The sequence below is a fragment of the Clupea harengus genome, chromosome 25 (genome assembly GCF_900700415.2).
Source record: "Clupea harengus chromosome 25, Ch_v2.0.2, whole genome shotgun sequence".
Taxonomy (NCBI): domain Eukaryota; kingdom Metazoa; phylum Chordata; class Actinopteri; order Clupeiformes; family Clupeidae; genus Clupea; species Clupea harengus.
The window spans coordinates 14,288,054-14,304,463 of NC_045176.1; the positions used below are offsets into that span (position 1 = coordinate 14,288,054).

General features: G+C 40.2%; 2 gene segments (V, D, J or C); both read right to left on the reverse strand.

Moving 5' to 3' along the window:
- Positions 1–4,423: 4,423 nt before the first annotated feature.
- LOC116219506 lies at positions 4,424–5,321 on the reverse strand. The segment is given in 2 exon segments: positions 4,424–4,812; positions 5,180–5,321. Coding segments are annotated over 2 exon segments (360 nt in total).
- Positions 5,322–9,570: 4,249 nt separating this feature from the next.
- LOC105898776 lies at positions 9,571–14,282 on the reverse strand. The segment is given in 2 exon segments: positions 9,571–9,914; positions 14,204–14,282. Coding segments are annotated over 2 exon segments (423 nt in total).
- Between the last annotated feature and the right edge of the window lie 2,128 nt (positions 14,283–16,410).

Here is a 16,410-nt window from a genome sequence, read left to right on the forward strand (position 1 = left end):
ACATCATAGATGATCCTCTGCCACACACCATAATAACATGCATGTAGCATAAAATATTACTGAATTTGCCTGGATGCGTTAATGGAGAGATGAAACGGAAATGAATAGCATCAGAGCAAATGCTGTTCGTGAGGCAACACACAGAAATAGGCCATAAATGTCTCACTGTCATCCACATTTATTGATCAAAAATGCCACACACCATAACCACAAACAATAAGGAAATCCAACCAAATGCACAGAAAGATTACTATCACTATTAGAGCTGAACATGAAGGAAACAGAGAGGTGACATGACTGCCAGAGCGGGCTGTAGCTGCCTCAAACATGAAATTAAAAAATGAAGTTACAAGTTAAGGTGTGCACACCATTACATTATTTCATTCATTTTCACTATTAGTGGTGCGCATCACAATTATCAAGTGCAGAAATAATGGATTTTAGAACATTCACTGACCCTCACCACTGCCACATGAAACTATATTGTTGTATCGATTCAATATATGATAAGCCAATATATCTCATGTGTTTTTTTGAGAGAGGGTTGTAGCTCAATCTGGTCATTCTTGAGGCTGTGTGCTAATACTGGCTAATACCACTTGGGGGAGCTCCAGAGTCTGTTCTGTGACCAGTCAATGCCTCCGGAATGTTACCACACCCGTTATAGAAATGAACAATTACGAGGAAAGAATGAAGTGCCCCCCAACTTTGATTTGAAATGGAACTAGGGATGTCCTGGACAAACAAGGGGGCCTCAGCGTGATTCGAAGCCTGAACACCAAACCACTGCTCTGTGTCCTTATGCCCTCAGACTCCCCTTCCTTGGTCCCCTTTTTCCACCCAATGAAATAGATAAGAGGAAATTTAGTAAAAAAGTTTAGTAATCTGTAATACAAATTATTTTCATCATTATTGAGTGTTTAGAGCTGTCTCAACTAATCTTAATATCTTTGCTTTGAGAAGGTAGTTCTTAATATCTTTGCCTACAGTATTTCCGACAAACAATGTTAAATTCAGTGTGGGAAATAAATCTTCTTCTCCCTGATTTGAAAGTTGCTTCTGTCTGAGTTTATGTGCAGCTTCTGAGAGACTTTATATCACTGGGCTCTTACCCTCAGAGCAACTCAGAGCTGTGTAAGTCGTGGGAATGATATAATGAGGTCATGGCCATGTGTTAGTAAGGCGTGAGAATGAAATAATTCAGTCAAGGCCATGAGTTAGTAAGGCACCGGGCGAGCTTCTTAGGACTATTATCACGCATGAAGCATGGATTGCCCTTATTAACTTGTGGCCAGAACTTCTCAATCCCATGTCTTACTGACTCGTGGCCATTACTAACTACAATAAATCGTGGCCACGCAATAATATTTCCCCCCCAATGTCACCAGGGGGGGGCTACGTAGAAAAGTATGTGGGTTCATATGTTGAAAGCTATCCATGTAGTTTTTGTATGAGTGTTAAGTGTGCAGCTGTCACTGTGGGCTTCAGAGCACAGTAGTACACAGCAGAGTCAGACACTTGTAGATTCTGGATGATCAGAGGAACTGTTTTTGAAGTTGAGTTTACTTTGGAGTGAAATCTCTCCTTGAACTTTTCCTCTGTCTGTCCTCCTGGGTAGGTAAAGGTTATCAGCATGAACTCAGGGAAGCCATTTGCTGTTTGCTTGTACCAGAGAAGGGAAGCTGATGTGTCAGAAGTTTCATAATGACATGCGATGGTCACTTCATCTCCCTCAAAGGCACTCAAAACTCCATCGGACTGATCAACAGCATTGTTTCCTGCAACTACTGTAGAAAGAGCAGAATGTAAGTTAATCTTCACCTATAGCTGCTAAAGAAAGAAACTCTGTATGGTATGTACATAATATCAAGTCATTAATGGTATAAAACATTCTTACCAGTAAAATGTACAGCAAGTAAAAACATCCACAGTGCCATGGCCAGTGAGCTGTAATTCTGCACTCCCTAAAGTTTATAATGTTGCCTTGCCTTGTCTCCGATCTAAAGTGACTGTGTCTCAGTTATGCTCTGCTGGGTCTTCTCTTGGTCACAGTTGAGTTCTGTAAGTAACTGAGGGACATGTTTACATTGCCATCCTGTGGTGGATATTGAATAATGCACACCTACAGAAACAATGGCAGAGTGATCACTGAGCTACATCTTAGTAAAACAAAGAAATAAACAAGATGGGATCCTTAACTGGAAAGATCTGCGTAGATTGTTGTATTCCATTCCATTCTATCTATTGCATTCTATTACATTTTAGATGTATCATCTATTCAAATCTATCATGATTTTCTGCCAGACGCTGAACATTTTAGACACCAGATTGACGAATTAAACTTTTTAAATCTAAATCCTGAAAAGGTCTAATTCATTACTCTGGCTCTTGAAATACAGCTTTCCTGTCTTTAAAAATGTTCGTCCTCAGGTTTCCTTACTAGCAGCAGATGTTCATGTAGTCATGAGGAATTTACATGCAATTGTCTTGACTTTAGCTGGGTCTCAAAGACAGCAGAGTAGGAGACAGAGGAAGTCTCTACTACATATAAACTGAACAGATGACTCTTTCAGTATAATTCAGTAGATGTTTTTTTATATTTACACAAGTGCTTACATTGATTGTAACATGATGTTTTGCTAATAGGTGGATGCTTGGGCATACTGGATTAATTGTTGTTATAAATGTTTTATTGGGCAAGCCAATGCAATACAGAGGGTTTACATACTAACTGAATGCTATCCATGTAGTTTTTGTCTGAGTGCTGAGTGTGCAGCTGTCACTGTGGGCCTCAGCGCACAGTAGTACACAGCAGAGTCAGACACTTGTAGATTCTGGATGATCAGAGGAACGGTCTTTGAAGTTGTGTTTACTTTGGAGTGAAATCTCTCCTTGAACATTTCTTCTGTTATTCCTTCTGCGCTGTAGGTATTTCTAATCAGCATAAACTCAGGGAATCCATTTGCCTGCTGTTTGTACCAGAGAAGAGAAGCTGAAGCAGAAGTCTTATAACTGCACGCTATGGTCACTCCATCTCCCTCAAAGGCACTTAAATCTCCATCTGTTTGGTCGACAGCATCTTCTGCTCCAACCACTAAAGAAAGAGGAGAATATTAATTAATTCTTTCCTCCAACCCCCTAAAAATGCGGGAGTGTATACTTAAAAACATTGTGATAATGTAATGTTAAACAAAAACAACTTACTGGCACAGTTTGCGGTCAGCAACATTAACACCCTAAACAAGTGTAGCATGGTCAATTGGTTGTAATAATCCAGTCCAAAAGGTTTATTATGTTCTCTCTCTAGGTGTCTCCAGCCTAAAGTGACTATCTCAGCTATGCTCTTGTGATCTCACCCTCAATCACAGGGCAGGGCTTTAAATGATTCAGCCACATGTTTACACTGCCTCCCTGTGGTATATATCTCATCATACACACCTAGTGCATTCACATAAGTAGAGTGAGCTCCAGACCTTGGCAACCGGGTACTGCTGAAAAAAAATGAGTGCATATGACTGACAGCAGAGACCATTAAGCCCATTCTGGGTTCAGTGGTATGGACAGGAAAGAACTATACAGAAATGTATTGTACTTAGCCTCTGTAGATAGTCTATAGGGGACCATGCAAATAACATGTAATATATCTTACTACATTCCAACATTACGTATATCTTGTAGGAATCAGAACTTTAAAGAATGAAATCGTAGTCAGAGTAAGATCAATGAATCACTCATTCTAGAATCTACATTTTCGTTTTATGTTGAACCAACAATCACGAGATGTGAGACGTTCGTGGACATATTTCCATATTTAGACGACCTAATCATCAATTTAATGGCATGTGTAGTAAACTCTTATCCTAGACAAAGTTTTAAGTAAAATATCTTTGTAGATTAAACATACTTTAGAAAATATGCATGTCACTACCCAGGTGTTTCAGTAAGGCATACAATATATTTTTCCATCATTAATCTCTCAGTTGTTATTGGGGAAACATAAGCACCCAGAATGCATTGGTGAAAGTTGATGTTGTGACAAATTACTTTGACCAGGTTTGACCTCAATATTATTATTTTTCTGTTCATCAAACTATGGCAACACAATGTGTTAATATAATGAATGTCAGTAACATCATGAATGAAGTGAATAATGGTGAGGCAATAATGATAATATGTAGTTGTATGTTTTCTAAATGTATGTCCTTCATAAATATGATTTGTGTGAGTGCTTCTTTGTCAGGTATCTAATTATGATTTGTAAGTCATCTTATTACAGAACAAAGTTGAGTGTTTTTTGCAATATTGGAATGGAAAGTTCTTTTTTTTCAACAGCAATCAACACAGGCAAATTCAGTCCTTCATGAAGAGGAGGGTAAAGGACCTGGCAATAATACAATCATGAATCAATCTCCATCTTAATCTACAGTGTGACATGATTTTAGGCAACACACCCTGAAACCCACCACCCCTCCACATCTGAGAGGTTTTTGCACTACAGGGTTGGAGTTCCTGTCACTGTGGGCCTCAGGGCGCAGTAGTACACAGCAGAGTCAGACACCTCAGCAGAGGAGAGTTCCAGAAACACACGCTTTTCCTCTTTGTTTATGGAGGGAGTCAGGCGGGGAACTTTGCCTAAAGGGGAACCAGCCTCATATATGTAGTAGAGGAACTCTGGGATAGAGTTGGGATACTGCCGATACCACTGTAAATTCTGAACATTACCACTGTAGTTACAGGAGAAAGTGACCCGTTCTCCCTCACTAATGACCACTGAAGAATGTGATGGTGTTATTGTATTCCCAACAGACTCTCCTGCAAAGTGATGGAAAAGAGAGTAGAGTTTTGTTATTTTACAGATATTCTACTGTCAGTGGAAAAGATAACCCATTTCACAGATTTCATTCTGGAGAAATGAATGAAGGCAAATGCACAACCAACAGATGTCAAGAGTACTAATTAACCTGCACTTACAGCAGTTACATTCCTGCACTTTTTTTCTATTTCTTATGTAAAATAGTATTTATTGTTACACTATAAATCTCTATTGCTCGTAGCTTGACTCTTCTCTCCCTTGTACGTCGCTTTGGACAAAAGCATCTGCTAAATGACTTGATGTAAAATTTAAATGTAAGACTGTTTTTTATGACATTTGTCACAATACATTTTTCAGTTAACCTACCTAGCATGAGTGACAAGACTAGAAATATCCATGGTGCCATGGTCCCTGAGTTATAGCCTACTGAGAGAGAGATCTGCACAGCCTAAAAGTTGAGTGTTTCAGGTCTACTTCAGTTTTACCTCAGCTGCTCCCCCTAGTCTCCCCAGGATTCATACACACTGTGACTCCACCTCCTCCATCAAAGAGATCATGTGCTGTTATTACACATTCTTGACTACTGCATCATGAGACACTACACTGTATCATTTTAATCAAGGCAAAAACTCTTTCAAACACAGAATGAACAAGGACCACAATATCTTGACCCCAAAGAATTGCCTTCACTAAAACACTCAGCAAGTTCATATTACAGCAATGTAATTCAACACGTCCTGCATGTTCACGCAGGTAACAACTACGCACAGTAAGACAGCCCAGGGATACATTATGGCAGTGCCACATCATAGATGATCCTCTGCCACACACCATAATAACACAGATGTAGCATGAATTACTACTGAATTTGCCTGGATGTGTTAATGTAGAGATGATATGGAAATTAATCGCATCAGAGCAAATGCTGTTCGTGAGGCAACACACAGAAATAGGCCATACATTTCTCACTGTCATCAACATCTATTGACCAAAAATGCCATACACCATAACCACAAACAATAAGAAAATCCAACCAAATGTACAGAAAGATTATTATCACTATTAGAGCTGAACATGAAGGAAACAGAGAGGTGACATGACTGCCAGAGCGGGCTGAAGCTGCCTGAAACATGAAATTAAAAAATTAAGTTACAAGTTAAGGTGTGCACACCATTACATTATTTCATTCATTTTCACTATTTGTGGTGCGCATCACAATTATCAAGTGCAGAAATAATGGATTTTAGAACATTCACTGACCCCCACCACTGCCACATGAAACTATATTGTTGTATCGATTCAATATATGATAAGCCAATATATCACATGTGTTTTTTTGAGAGAGGGTTGTAGCTCAATCTGGTCATTCTTGAGGCCGTGTGATAGTACTGGTTAATGCCACTTGGGGGAGCTCCAGAGTCTGTTCTGTGACCAGTCAATGCCTCCAGCATCTTACCACACCAGTTATAGAAATGAACAAATATGAGGAAAGAATTAAGTGCCCCCCAACTTTGATTTGAAATGGAACTAGGGATGTCCTGGACAAACTAGGGGGCCTCAGCGTGATTCGAACCCTGAACACCAAACCACTGCTCTGTGTCCTTATGTCCTCTGACTCCCCTTCCTTGGTCCCCGTTTTCCACCCAATGAAATAGATAAGAGGACATTTAGTCAAACAGTAATCTGTAATAAAAATGATTTTCATCATTGTTAAGTGTTTAGAGCTGTCTCATCTTAGCTTAATATCTTTGCTTTGAAAAGGTAGTTCTTAATATCTTTGCTTTCAGAATGTAGGTCTTAATATCTTTGCTTTCAGAATGAAGTTCAATGATTTTCCCCAAAAATGAGCACTACTATGACTACAGTATTAATGACAACCAATGTTAAATTCGGTCTAATCTAACAGGAGCTTGGTGTGGGTGGTGTGACGTGCAGTTACCACAATTTCCTTTTAATTAGAGAATGCTAACCACCAAGATGGAGGACCACTTTGGGAAATAAATGGCTTCTCCCTGATTTAAAAAGTTTCTTCTGTGTGAGTTTATGTGCAGCTTCTTATCTTCTGACTTTATATCACTGGGCTCTTACCCTCAGAGCATCTCAAAGCTGTGTAAGTCGTGGGCACAAGATAATTAAGTCATGGCCATGAGTTAGTAAGGCACCAGGCGAGCTCCTTAGGACTATTATCACGCACAAAGCATGGATTTTCCTTATTAACTTGAGGCCAGCATTTCTCATTCCCATGTCTCACTAACTCATAACCAAGCATTACTAACTACAATGAATTGTGGCCATGCAATAATATTTTGCCCCCCTATGTCACCAGGGGCTTTGTAGAAAAGTAGGTGGGTTCATATGTTGAAAGCTATCCATGTAGTTTTTGTGTGAGTGCTGATTGTGCAGCTGTCACTGTGGGCTGCAGAGCACAATAGTACACAGCAGAGTCAGACACTTGCAGATTCTGGATGATCAGAGGAACAGTTTTTGAAGTTGAGTTTACTTTGGAGTGAAATCTCTCCTTGAACTTTTCCTCTGTCTGTCCTCCTGTGTAGGTAAAGGTCATCAGCATGAACTCAGGGAAGCCATTTGCTGTTTGCTTGTACCAGAGAAGGGAAGGTGTTGGGTCAGAAGTTTCATAATGACATGCGATGGTCACTTCATCTCCCTCAAAGGCACTCAAAACTCCATCAGACTGATCAACAGCATCTTCTCCTGCAACCACTGAAGAAAGAGGAGAATCTAAATTAATATTCACCTATAGCTGCTGTAAAAGTGGAGAATTCAACTTACTATTTTCCTACAACTGCTGTAGAAAACAATATGTAGTGGTCCTCATACAATATCAAATACATTTTAAATGTTGATACTTTAAAAAAACGTACTAGCAAAATGTGCCGCAAGGAAAATTAAAGTCTTAGCCCACAGTGCCATGGCTAGTGAGCTGTAATTCTGCACTCCTAAATGCTTATGATGTTCCCCTGCCTTGTCTCCAGTTCTGAAGTGACTGTGTCTCAGTCAAACTCACTTGTGTGTTGTCACACTCAGTCACAGTGGCTGAGGAACATATTTACACTGCCTCCCTGTGGTGCATATCTGACAGTGCAGTCCCTCATTTGCAAATGCAGACTAAGTAAAGGTCAGGTATAGAGAAGACACTTTTGTCCAAAGTGACATACAAATGCATTCTGCAGTGGCCGAAAATAAAACCCAGGTCAACCGCTAAGAAGGTAACGTAACGCTAACCACTTTACCACCAACATACACATATAAACCGGACATTTACAGCAAAGAAAAAGCCATGGCATGTGAGCTAAAAATATGCACTCCCCAAACTTTATAATGTTGTCTTTCCTTGTATCTAGTACCAGACTACACAGGTGCCTATATGTTTTATTTGTTTGCAAGTCAGTGGATGGTTGGGATCTACTGCATCTCCTTCTACTACTGAGCATTTGGTCAGAATGTTTTAATCAGATGACCAGATTACTATAATCACAAGAGTTTACATACTGAAAGCTATCCATGCAGTTTGTGTATGAGTGCTGAATGTGCAGCTGTCACTGTGGGCTGCAGAGCACAGTAGTACACAGCAGAGTCAGACACTTGCAGATTCTGTATGGTGAGCGGAACAGTCTTTAAAGCTGTGTTTACTTTGGAGTGAAATCTCTCCTTGAACATTTCTTCTGTTTGTCCTTCTCGGTTGTAGGCATGTGTAATCAGCATAAACTCAGGGAATCCATTTGCCTGTTGTTTGTACCAGAGAAGGGAAGCTGAAGTAGCAGAAGTCTTATAACTGCACGCTATGGTGACTCCATCTCCCTCAAAGGCACTTAAATCTCCATCTGTTTGGTCTACAGCATCTTCTGCTCCAACCACTAAAGAAAGAGGAGAATATTAATTAATTCTTTCCTTCAACCTCCTAAAAATGTGAGAGTGTAAACACTGTGAAATTGAATTAAAAACATTGTTATAACGTAATGCTATGTAAAAAACAAAAACAACTTACTGGCGCAGTTTGCGGTCAGCAACATTAACACCCTAACCCAGAGTAGCATGGTAAAATGGTTGTAATAATCCAATCCAAAAGGTTTATAATGTTCTCTCTCTCTCGGTGTCTCCAGCCTAAATTGTCTGTATCTCAGCTAAGCTCTTGTGATCTCACCCTCAATCACAGGGCAGGGCTTTAAATGATTCAGTTGCATGTTTACACTGCCTCCCTGTGGTATATATCTCATCATACACACCTAGTGCATTAATATTAGTAGGGGGACATCTAGACCTTGCTAACCAACTATTGCTGAAAAAAATGTGTGCATATGACTGACAGTAGAGACCATGAAGGCCATTGTGGGTTCAGTGGTATGGACAGGAAAGAACTATACTGAAATGTTCTGATTGAGATAGAGATAGAATTTAATGATTTAACCAACATGGCAAAACATTTAGTTGTCTGCTCCTCACTGCAAAAAATCAACTATGGGTTGACTTGTTGACTTGTTGAGTAATCCAGACTTTATTTGGATAGTCAGCCTACATAATCCCCCCTTCCTGATGAGTCCAGTGTGCTCGGATTGGTCAGCTAGGTGGACAATCGGAATTGTCTTATGAGACTTTGTTTTGTAACTTCCTCTGATTTTTGAAGATGACATTTTTCAACAAAATAAATGAAAACGAAACCAAATGAAAATGAAAATTAAATGAAATATGATAGTGAAAGGAATTATAATCGGTATGAGCATTGCTTTAAAAAGACACCATCATGTACTGATGAGGTTTTTGTACCGCACCTGTGTATTTCCTGTTACTGTGGGCTGCAGGGCGCAGTAGTAGAGACCCGAGTCAGAGACTTCAACAGAGGAGATCTCCAGGAACACATGCTTGGTGTCTTTGGTGGTGTGAGAAGACATGCGTGAGGGAACTTCTCCAGTGCCGTTAGATTCCGTTATGAATAGGAGGAACTCAGGTTTAGATCTGGGATACTGACGATACCAGTGTAGTGCACTTATAGATCCACTGTAGTTACAGGAGAATGTGACACTGTCACCCTTCATAACATTCTTGGTTGATTCAAGAGGTGTTATGACATTCGCTCTGGTGTCATCTGTCAAAAGAAAGATTTATTTTCATTTTAGCATTTTGCAAATTCAGGTACATGGTACATGATTACAAAATATCTCCCTGCCACACACACCACTGGTGAAAAAGTGTCACTCACTAAAAGATCTTGTTATTTATTTCATTTGGCATCTACTCACCTATAAACAGGAACGAAATCATCACAGCACAGAGAAATATCATTGTGTAGTCCTTTCTCCCAGACAGGCGGCTATTTGTGTAGTTGTCTCTTCGACCTCGACAGACAGCAAACACAGTCAGGCAAGAGTGATAGATCTGCTGTAACCTCCTGAATTTGAAGATCTGAAACATCAACATAGAGCGCCTCCCTCAGGAACAAAAGAGTAACTCAGTCCTTCATCAGTGCTCCTTCGACAAACAATTGATGGCAACACAATGTGTTCACATAATGAATGGCAGTCAAATCACGAATGTACTGAATAATGGTCAGGCAATAATGACAATTTACACTTGTATGTTTTCTAGATGCATGTCCTTCATAAATGTGATTGATGTGAGTGCTTCTGTGTCAGGTATCTAATTATGATTGTAAGTCATACTATTACAGAACAAAGTTTATTGTTTTTGGCAATATTGGAATATTTTTTTTTCAACAGGGCGCAGTAGTACACAGCAGAGTCAGACGCCTCAGCAGAGGAGAGTTCCAGAAACACACGCTTTCCCTCTTTGTTTATGGAGGGAGTGAGGCGGGGAACTTTGTCTGAAGAGGAACCAGCCTCAAGTATGAAGTAGAGGAACTCTGGGATAGAGTTGGGATACTGCCGATACCACTGCAAATTCTGAACCATACCACTGTAGTTACAGGAGAACTTGACATTTTCTCCCTCACTAATGACTACTGAAGAATGTGATGGTGTTATTGTATTCCCAACAGACTCTCCTGCAAAGTGATGGAAAAGAGTACATTTTGTTCATTTACAAATATTATACTCTCAGTGGAGAGACAACACATTTCACAAATTCCCTCTGGAGTATTAAAGGAAGACAAATGCACAACCAACAGATGTCAAGAGTGTTTTTTTTTTAGATGTGTCATGATACATTTTTCAGTTAACCTACCTAGCATGAGTGACAAGACTAGAAATATCCATGGTGCCATGGTCCCTGAGTTATAGCCTACTGAGAGAGAGATCTGCACAGCCTAAAAGTTGAGTGTTTTAGGTCTTCTTCAGTTTCAGCTAAGCCGCTCCCCCTAGTCTCCCCAGGATTCATACACACTGTGACTCCACCTCCTCCATCAAAGAGATCATATGTGCTGTTATACATTAAAGGCTACTGCATCATGAGACACTAAACTGTATCATTTTAATCAAGGCAAAAACCCTTTCAAACCGAGAATCGACAAGGACCACTCAGCACGACTCAGCAAGTTCATATTACAGCAATTTACTTCAATGTCCACGCAGGTAAAAACTGCGCACAGCAAGACAGCCCAGGGATACATTACGGCAGTGCCACATCATAGATGATCCTCTGCCACACACCATAATAACACACATCATTAAGGGCATTTAACAGTCATATGATTGACACTGAACAGAATTCAGATTAATAAACCAATGTTGGTTTACAATGATTCGTAAAAAGTCTAACCTTTTGTCCGTGTGCTGAACGGAATGATTTTTCACATTAAAACAACCTGTGAGTATTTGGATAATTAGAGAAGCTTGTTTACCATAACCAAAGAATCTTGAATTGATATGATGTTTGAGTATTGAATACATAGAAAATGACCCGGCATGTTCATGGCTTCCCTCCTGTTGCTGTGAGGTTTTTGTGCAGGGTAGATTGAGCTCCCATCACTGTGGGCTGCAGGGCGCAGTAGTACAGAGCAGAGTCTGAGCCTTGAGTTGAGGAAATCTCCAGATGGACCCTTTTAGCTTTTCTATCAAACGTAGTGGACATTTGGCTGAAAGATGGCTTTGCTTCTTGTACATAACCTGTTGACTCCATTATAAGTTTCAGGAATTCTGGGCTTTCCCCTGGCTTTTGCCGATACCAAAGGAAACTGTCTGGAGAGCCATTGTACGTGCAGGAGAGTGTAGCATTATTGCCTTCTGTCAGATGAACTTCAACTTTGTCTGGAGAAAGGGAATCTGAAAGTATTTTTCCTTCATAAATGAAGAGAAGCACATATTTGTTGTAAGTTGTGTCAAGTCTTGAGAATACAAAGTAATATTTCATCCAAATGCTATGAAAAAGTTTTTTTTTATCAATTTGTAGTATGAAAATGTTTTAGTTACTCACCTAAATTCCCAAAGAGTAATATGGTGCTGTAAAGAAATGCCATTGTGATTTTAGTGAGTTGGACTGTAAATGTGACTAACATTGTAGAACCGTCTGCTCTGTTCTTTTCCCTCATGCGTTTGGCTCCCCCCACTCAGACCTACACTCACTGTCTTACACTGGAAGTTCATCAACCTCACACCACTCTCTGTCTCTCTCTCTCTCCCTCTCTCTCTCTATCTTGCTTTCTCTGAGTGCATGCTGGGAGCGAGTGGGAAACGCGGAAACGTGAGTGAGTGAGGAGCACTGGCCGCTGTGCCAGGAACGACTGTTCTTTCCAAACTTTTCTAGCTTTTTCTATCCTTATATTTAATGTACTTTTTTCTCTAGAACAGAGGTCTTCAACCGGGGGTCCGCGACCCCCAGGGGGTCCGCGGAGGTACTGCAGGGGGTCCGCCAAATTATTTCATCTGAAGCATTTTTTCCCTCTTCCAAAAATGTAAAACGTCCAATAGGCTACATAAACATAAACAGAACGTAAAATGGCTTTCTATTCGTTAAAAATAATACATAGGCTACCCATGAGTCTTCACGCGATCATTTGATCACCATGGCAACATAGGCCTATGCACTTTTAGCTATCTGGTGCCAAAACAAGTTACCTGCCTCAATCGTTTTGTAATTTCTCCGAACAAAAGCTCCACGTCAGACACCACTGATGGCGGTTCAGATTACCTACCTTCAGAGGATGCCAACACCCCTTCCATGAACAGCCAAAACGGGAGAAGACACGTAAATATTCAGAGAATTATCTGAAGTTTGCCTTCACCTACAAGGAGACCGATGGTGACGAATTACCAGTGTGCGTGGTTTGCTCTTCCGTGCTATCAAACGAAACTATGAAACCATCAAAGCTGCAACGACACTTAAAGACAACCCATGCTCACTTCAAATATTTTTTTATACATATTTCCTGTTTAAAATCTTTCGAGGGCCAGCAGACCTTGATGAGACAATCAGCCAAAGTGTGCGAGCTAGCTTTAAAAGCCTCTTATCAAGTTGCATTACGTTTCGCTCAGACCAAACAGCCATACATAATTGCGGAAAGTTTAATATTGCCAGCAGCTATATGTGCAAAACAATGTTTGGGAAGGATGAGTACGTAAAAAAACTGAAAAGCATCACAATGCTATTGATGAATTGGCAGCTGATGTGAGGGCACTACTAGTCGCAAAACTCCCAAAGGCAGATTATTTTGCACTACAATTAGTTGAATTTTTAGCTTTTTTGTGATTTGTCGACCAAAATGAGATGCAGGAGGAATTTCTATTCTGTAAGCAGCTGCCTGGACGTAAAACAAGTTCAGAGATTTTCAAAGTGATCGACAATTATTTTCCGTGAACATGATATAGCCTGGCCAAAATGTGTCGCGATGTGCACAGACGGTGCAAGAGCCATGTATGACGCACTGCATGCTTCATAGGGAGAATTTTGTTGCCAAAGACATGAGTGATGAATTCTCAAACGTCAGATCTCTCACTAGGTATGAGATATTTCATCCATACTTAAGCTTCTCAAGCTACTCAATTCTTTGTCCCTCCCTAATTTAATACAGAGTGATGGCTAACTGTAAGGTAGAAAACATTTCAATAATAAACAGAATAAATTGAAACGAGTTGTGTGTCACAGATGATTTGCAATTATGTTCAAACATATGTAGGGGAGTGTGTGTGTGTGTGTGTGAGTGACAGACACTTAGTTCCAAATAAAATATATGAATATCAGGCCCAAATTTGGGGCGGCGGGGGTGGGGGTCCCTGCTCAGTGTCTCTTTCAGCCAAGGGGTCCTTGGGCTGAAAAAGGTTGAAGACCCCTGCTCTAGAACATTAAGGTTTATTTTTGTTTTGGTTAGTGAAAACAGCACGTAGGGTGTTTTTGTTTGTTTTGTGTGTGGTGTTTCCCGGGCGTCTGCTCCCAGCGTTGTGCTGGTGGTATGGCTGTCCCTGGTATGGGTTTTGAACAGCTTACGAGGCGTCATGGAATCAAAATTGCATCGACTGCCACCGTAGAAGATTGTAGTTTGGTTATTGGAGAAATTGTAGGGCATGGTAATATTTTATCAGCGGCCCGCATGAACAACGCTGTTGTTCTGTTTTTGAGAACCACTGAAATGGCCAACGAGGTAGTTGAAAGTGGAGTATCGATCAATGGTGTTTTCACATCTGTCCTTCCACTTTCTACCCCGTCCAAAAGAGTAACCTTGTCGAACGTACCACCATTCATTAAAGATGAGGTTTTATTACAAACGCTTTCACGGCATGGTAAAGTAGTGTCGCAGATCAAGAAGATTCCAATTGCGAGTAAATCTCCGCTTTTAAAACATGTCATGTCTTTTAGGCGTTTCGTGTACATGGTTTTAAAAGATAACAAAGATGAATTAGATCTGACACTGAATGTAAAGGCTGATAACTTTAATTATGTTGTTTATGCAACCACGAACTTTATGAGATGTTTTGGTTGCGGTCTAACTGGACATCTCATACGCGCTTGTCCCGATAAACGAGGAAATTCAGATGATGCTTCTGGACAGAGCGAAAACGTTGGTAGGCCTAGTGGTGATGCAGGGGAGAAGCAGGCTGCCGAGACTGGTGAACCTTGTGCTGGTGAGACGGCAACCATTTCACCTACTGTCGGTGAGACAGACGACGCAGATGTTCCTCAGGAACAAGAAAAAAATACGTCAGATTCACTAAATGAGATGGCAAGTTCGGAGGGAAGTGTTGTGGACAATGCCGAACGTGAAAGCGCAGATGTTCTACAAGACAACAATGTTACATTAACTGACAATAGTGAAGTCCAGACAGCAACGGATGTAAATCTAATGGAAATGGATGCAAGAATTTTTAAACTACCCCCAGAGAAGAGAAAACGCTCTCATGTAAATAAAAGTGCTAAAAAGAAACTCGTTGACTTAAGCTCGTCTGATGCCGAGAGTGAGAGTGATTTCTCAGACTGCAGCATAACTTGCAGTTTGCATCAGAGTGGGTATGCTAACCGCACTTACAGCAGTGATGACGTTAAAACGTTTCTGAAGGAAACAAAGCATGTGAGAAATGTACGAATTGATGATTATTTCCCTGATGTGGAACAGTTCATTTCGAAGACGAGGTCATTTATGCATGAGGGCTGTTTTACTGAACAGGAGGTCTACCGTTTGAAAAAAATGCTGACCAAGCTTAAGGTTCTATTGAGTAGCAATGACAAAGCCTAAATTATTGTCTTCTGTGATGGAAGTGTGTGTACAGCTCTTTTTATTTTTATTCTTTATCATGGGTGAAATTCGTGTTGCCTCTTTAAACATAAACGGGGCTAGAGAACAGAAAAAGAGAGCTGTTTTGTTTGAAACGATAAAACAAAAAAAGTTTGATATTGTTTTTGTTCAGGAAACGCATTCTGATGCGTTGAATGCAGTTGACTGGGCAAGAGAATTTGATGGGCTGTCTGTTTTAAGCCACAACACCTCAAATAGTGGTGGGGTTGCTATTTTATTTTCTCGCACTTTTACCCCCCTATCATATCAAGTTGAGGAAATTGCCAAAGGTAGACTTTTGAAAGTAAAAGCCCAATTTGAAAATCATTTTTTTGTTTTTATTTGTGTCTATGCGCCTACTATGGCAATTGACAGAATGCTTTTTTTAAATAGTCTGGAAAATGCCTTACATGGTCTTGATTCACAGGAGTTTTTACTTCTGGGAGGGGATTTTAACTGTACTGAAAAAGCCATAGACAGGAACCATGTTGAGCCGCACATGCCCTCACGTAGACGGCTCATTGAGTTGAAAAATTCAAATGTCCTTGTGGACATTTGGAGGAATTTCCACACTAGTGACAGGCAGTATACATGGGTTCATGCGTATAACAATCTATTGTCTTTGGCCAGACTGGATAGGTTTTATGGTTTTAAACACCAGCGTAGTATTTTTAGAAACTGCTCCATCATTCCAGTCGGTTTTTCAGACCACAGTTTAGTTGTTTGTTCTTTTTCTTTAAATTCTGTTAAGCCAAAAAGTTCCTACTGGCATTTTAATACTAATTTATTGTCTGATGTCCATTTTAAGGATGTGTTCACATACTTTTGGAATGATTTTAGAACAACAAAACCTTCCTTCCAGTCATTACAGCAGTGGTGGGATTTTGCCAAGGTGCAGATAAGACAGCTAAGTCAAGAGTACACT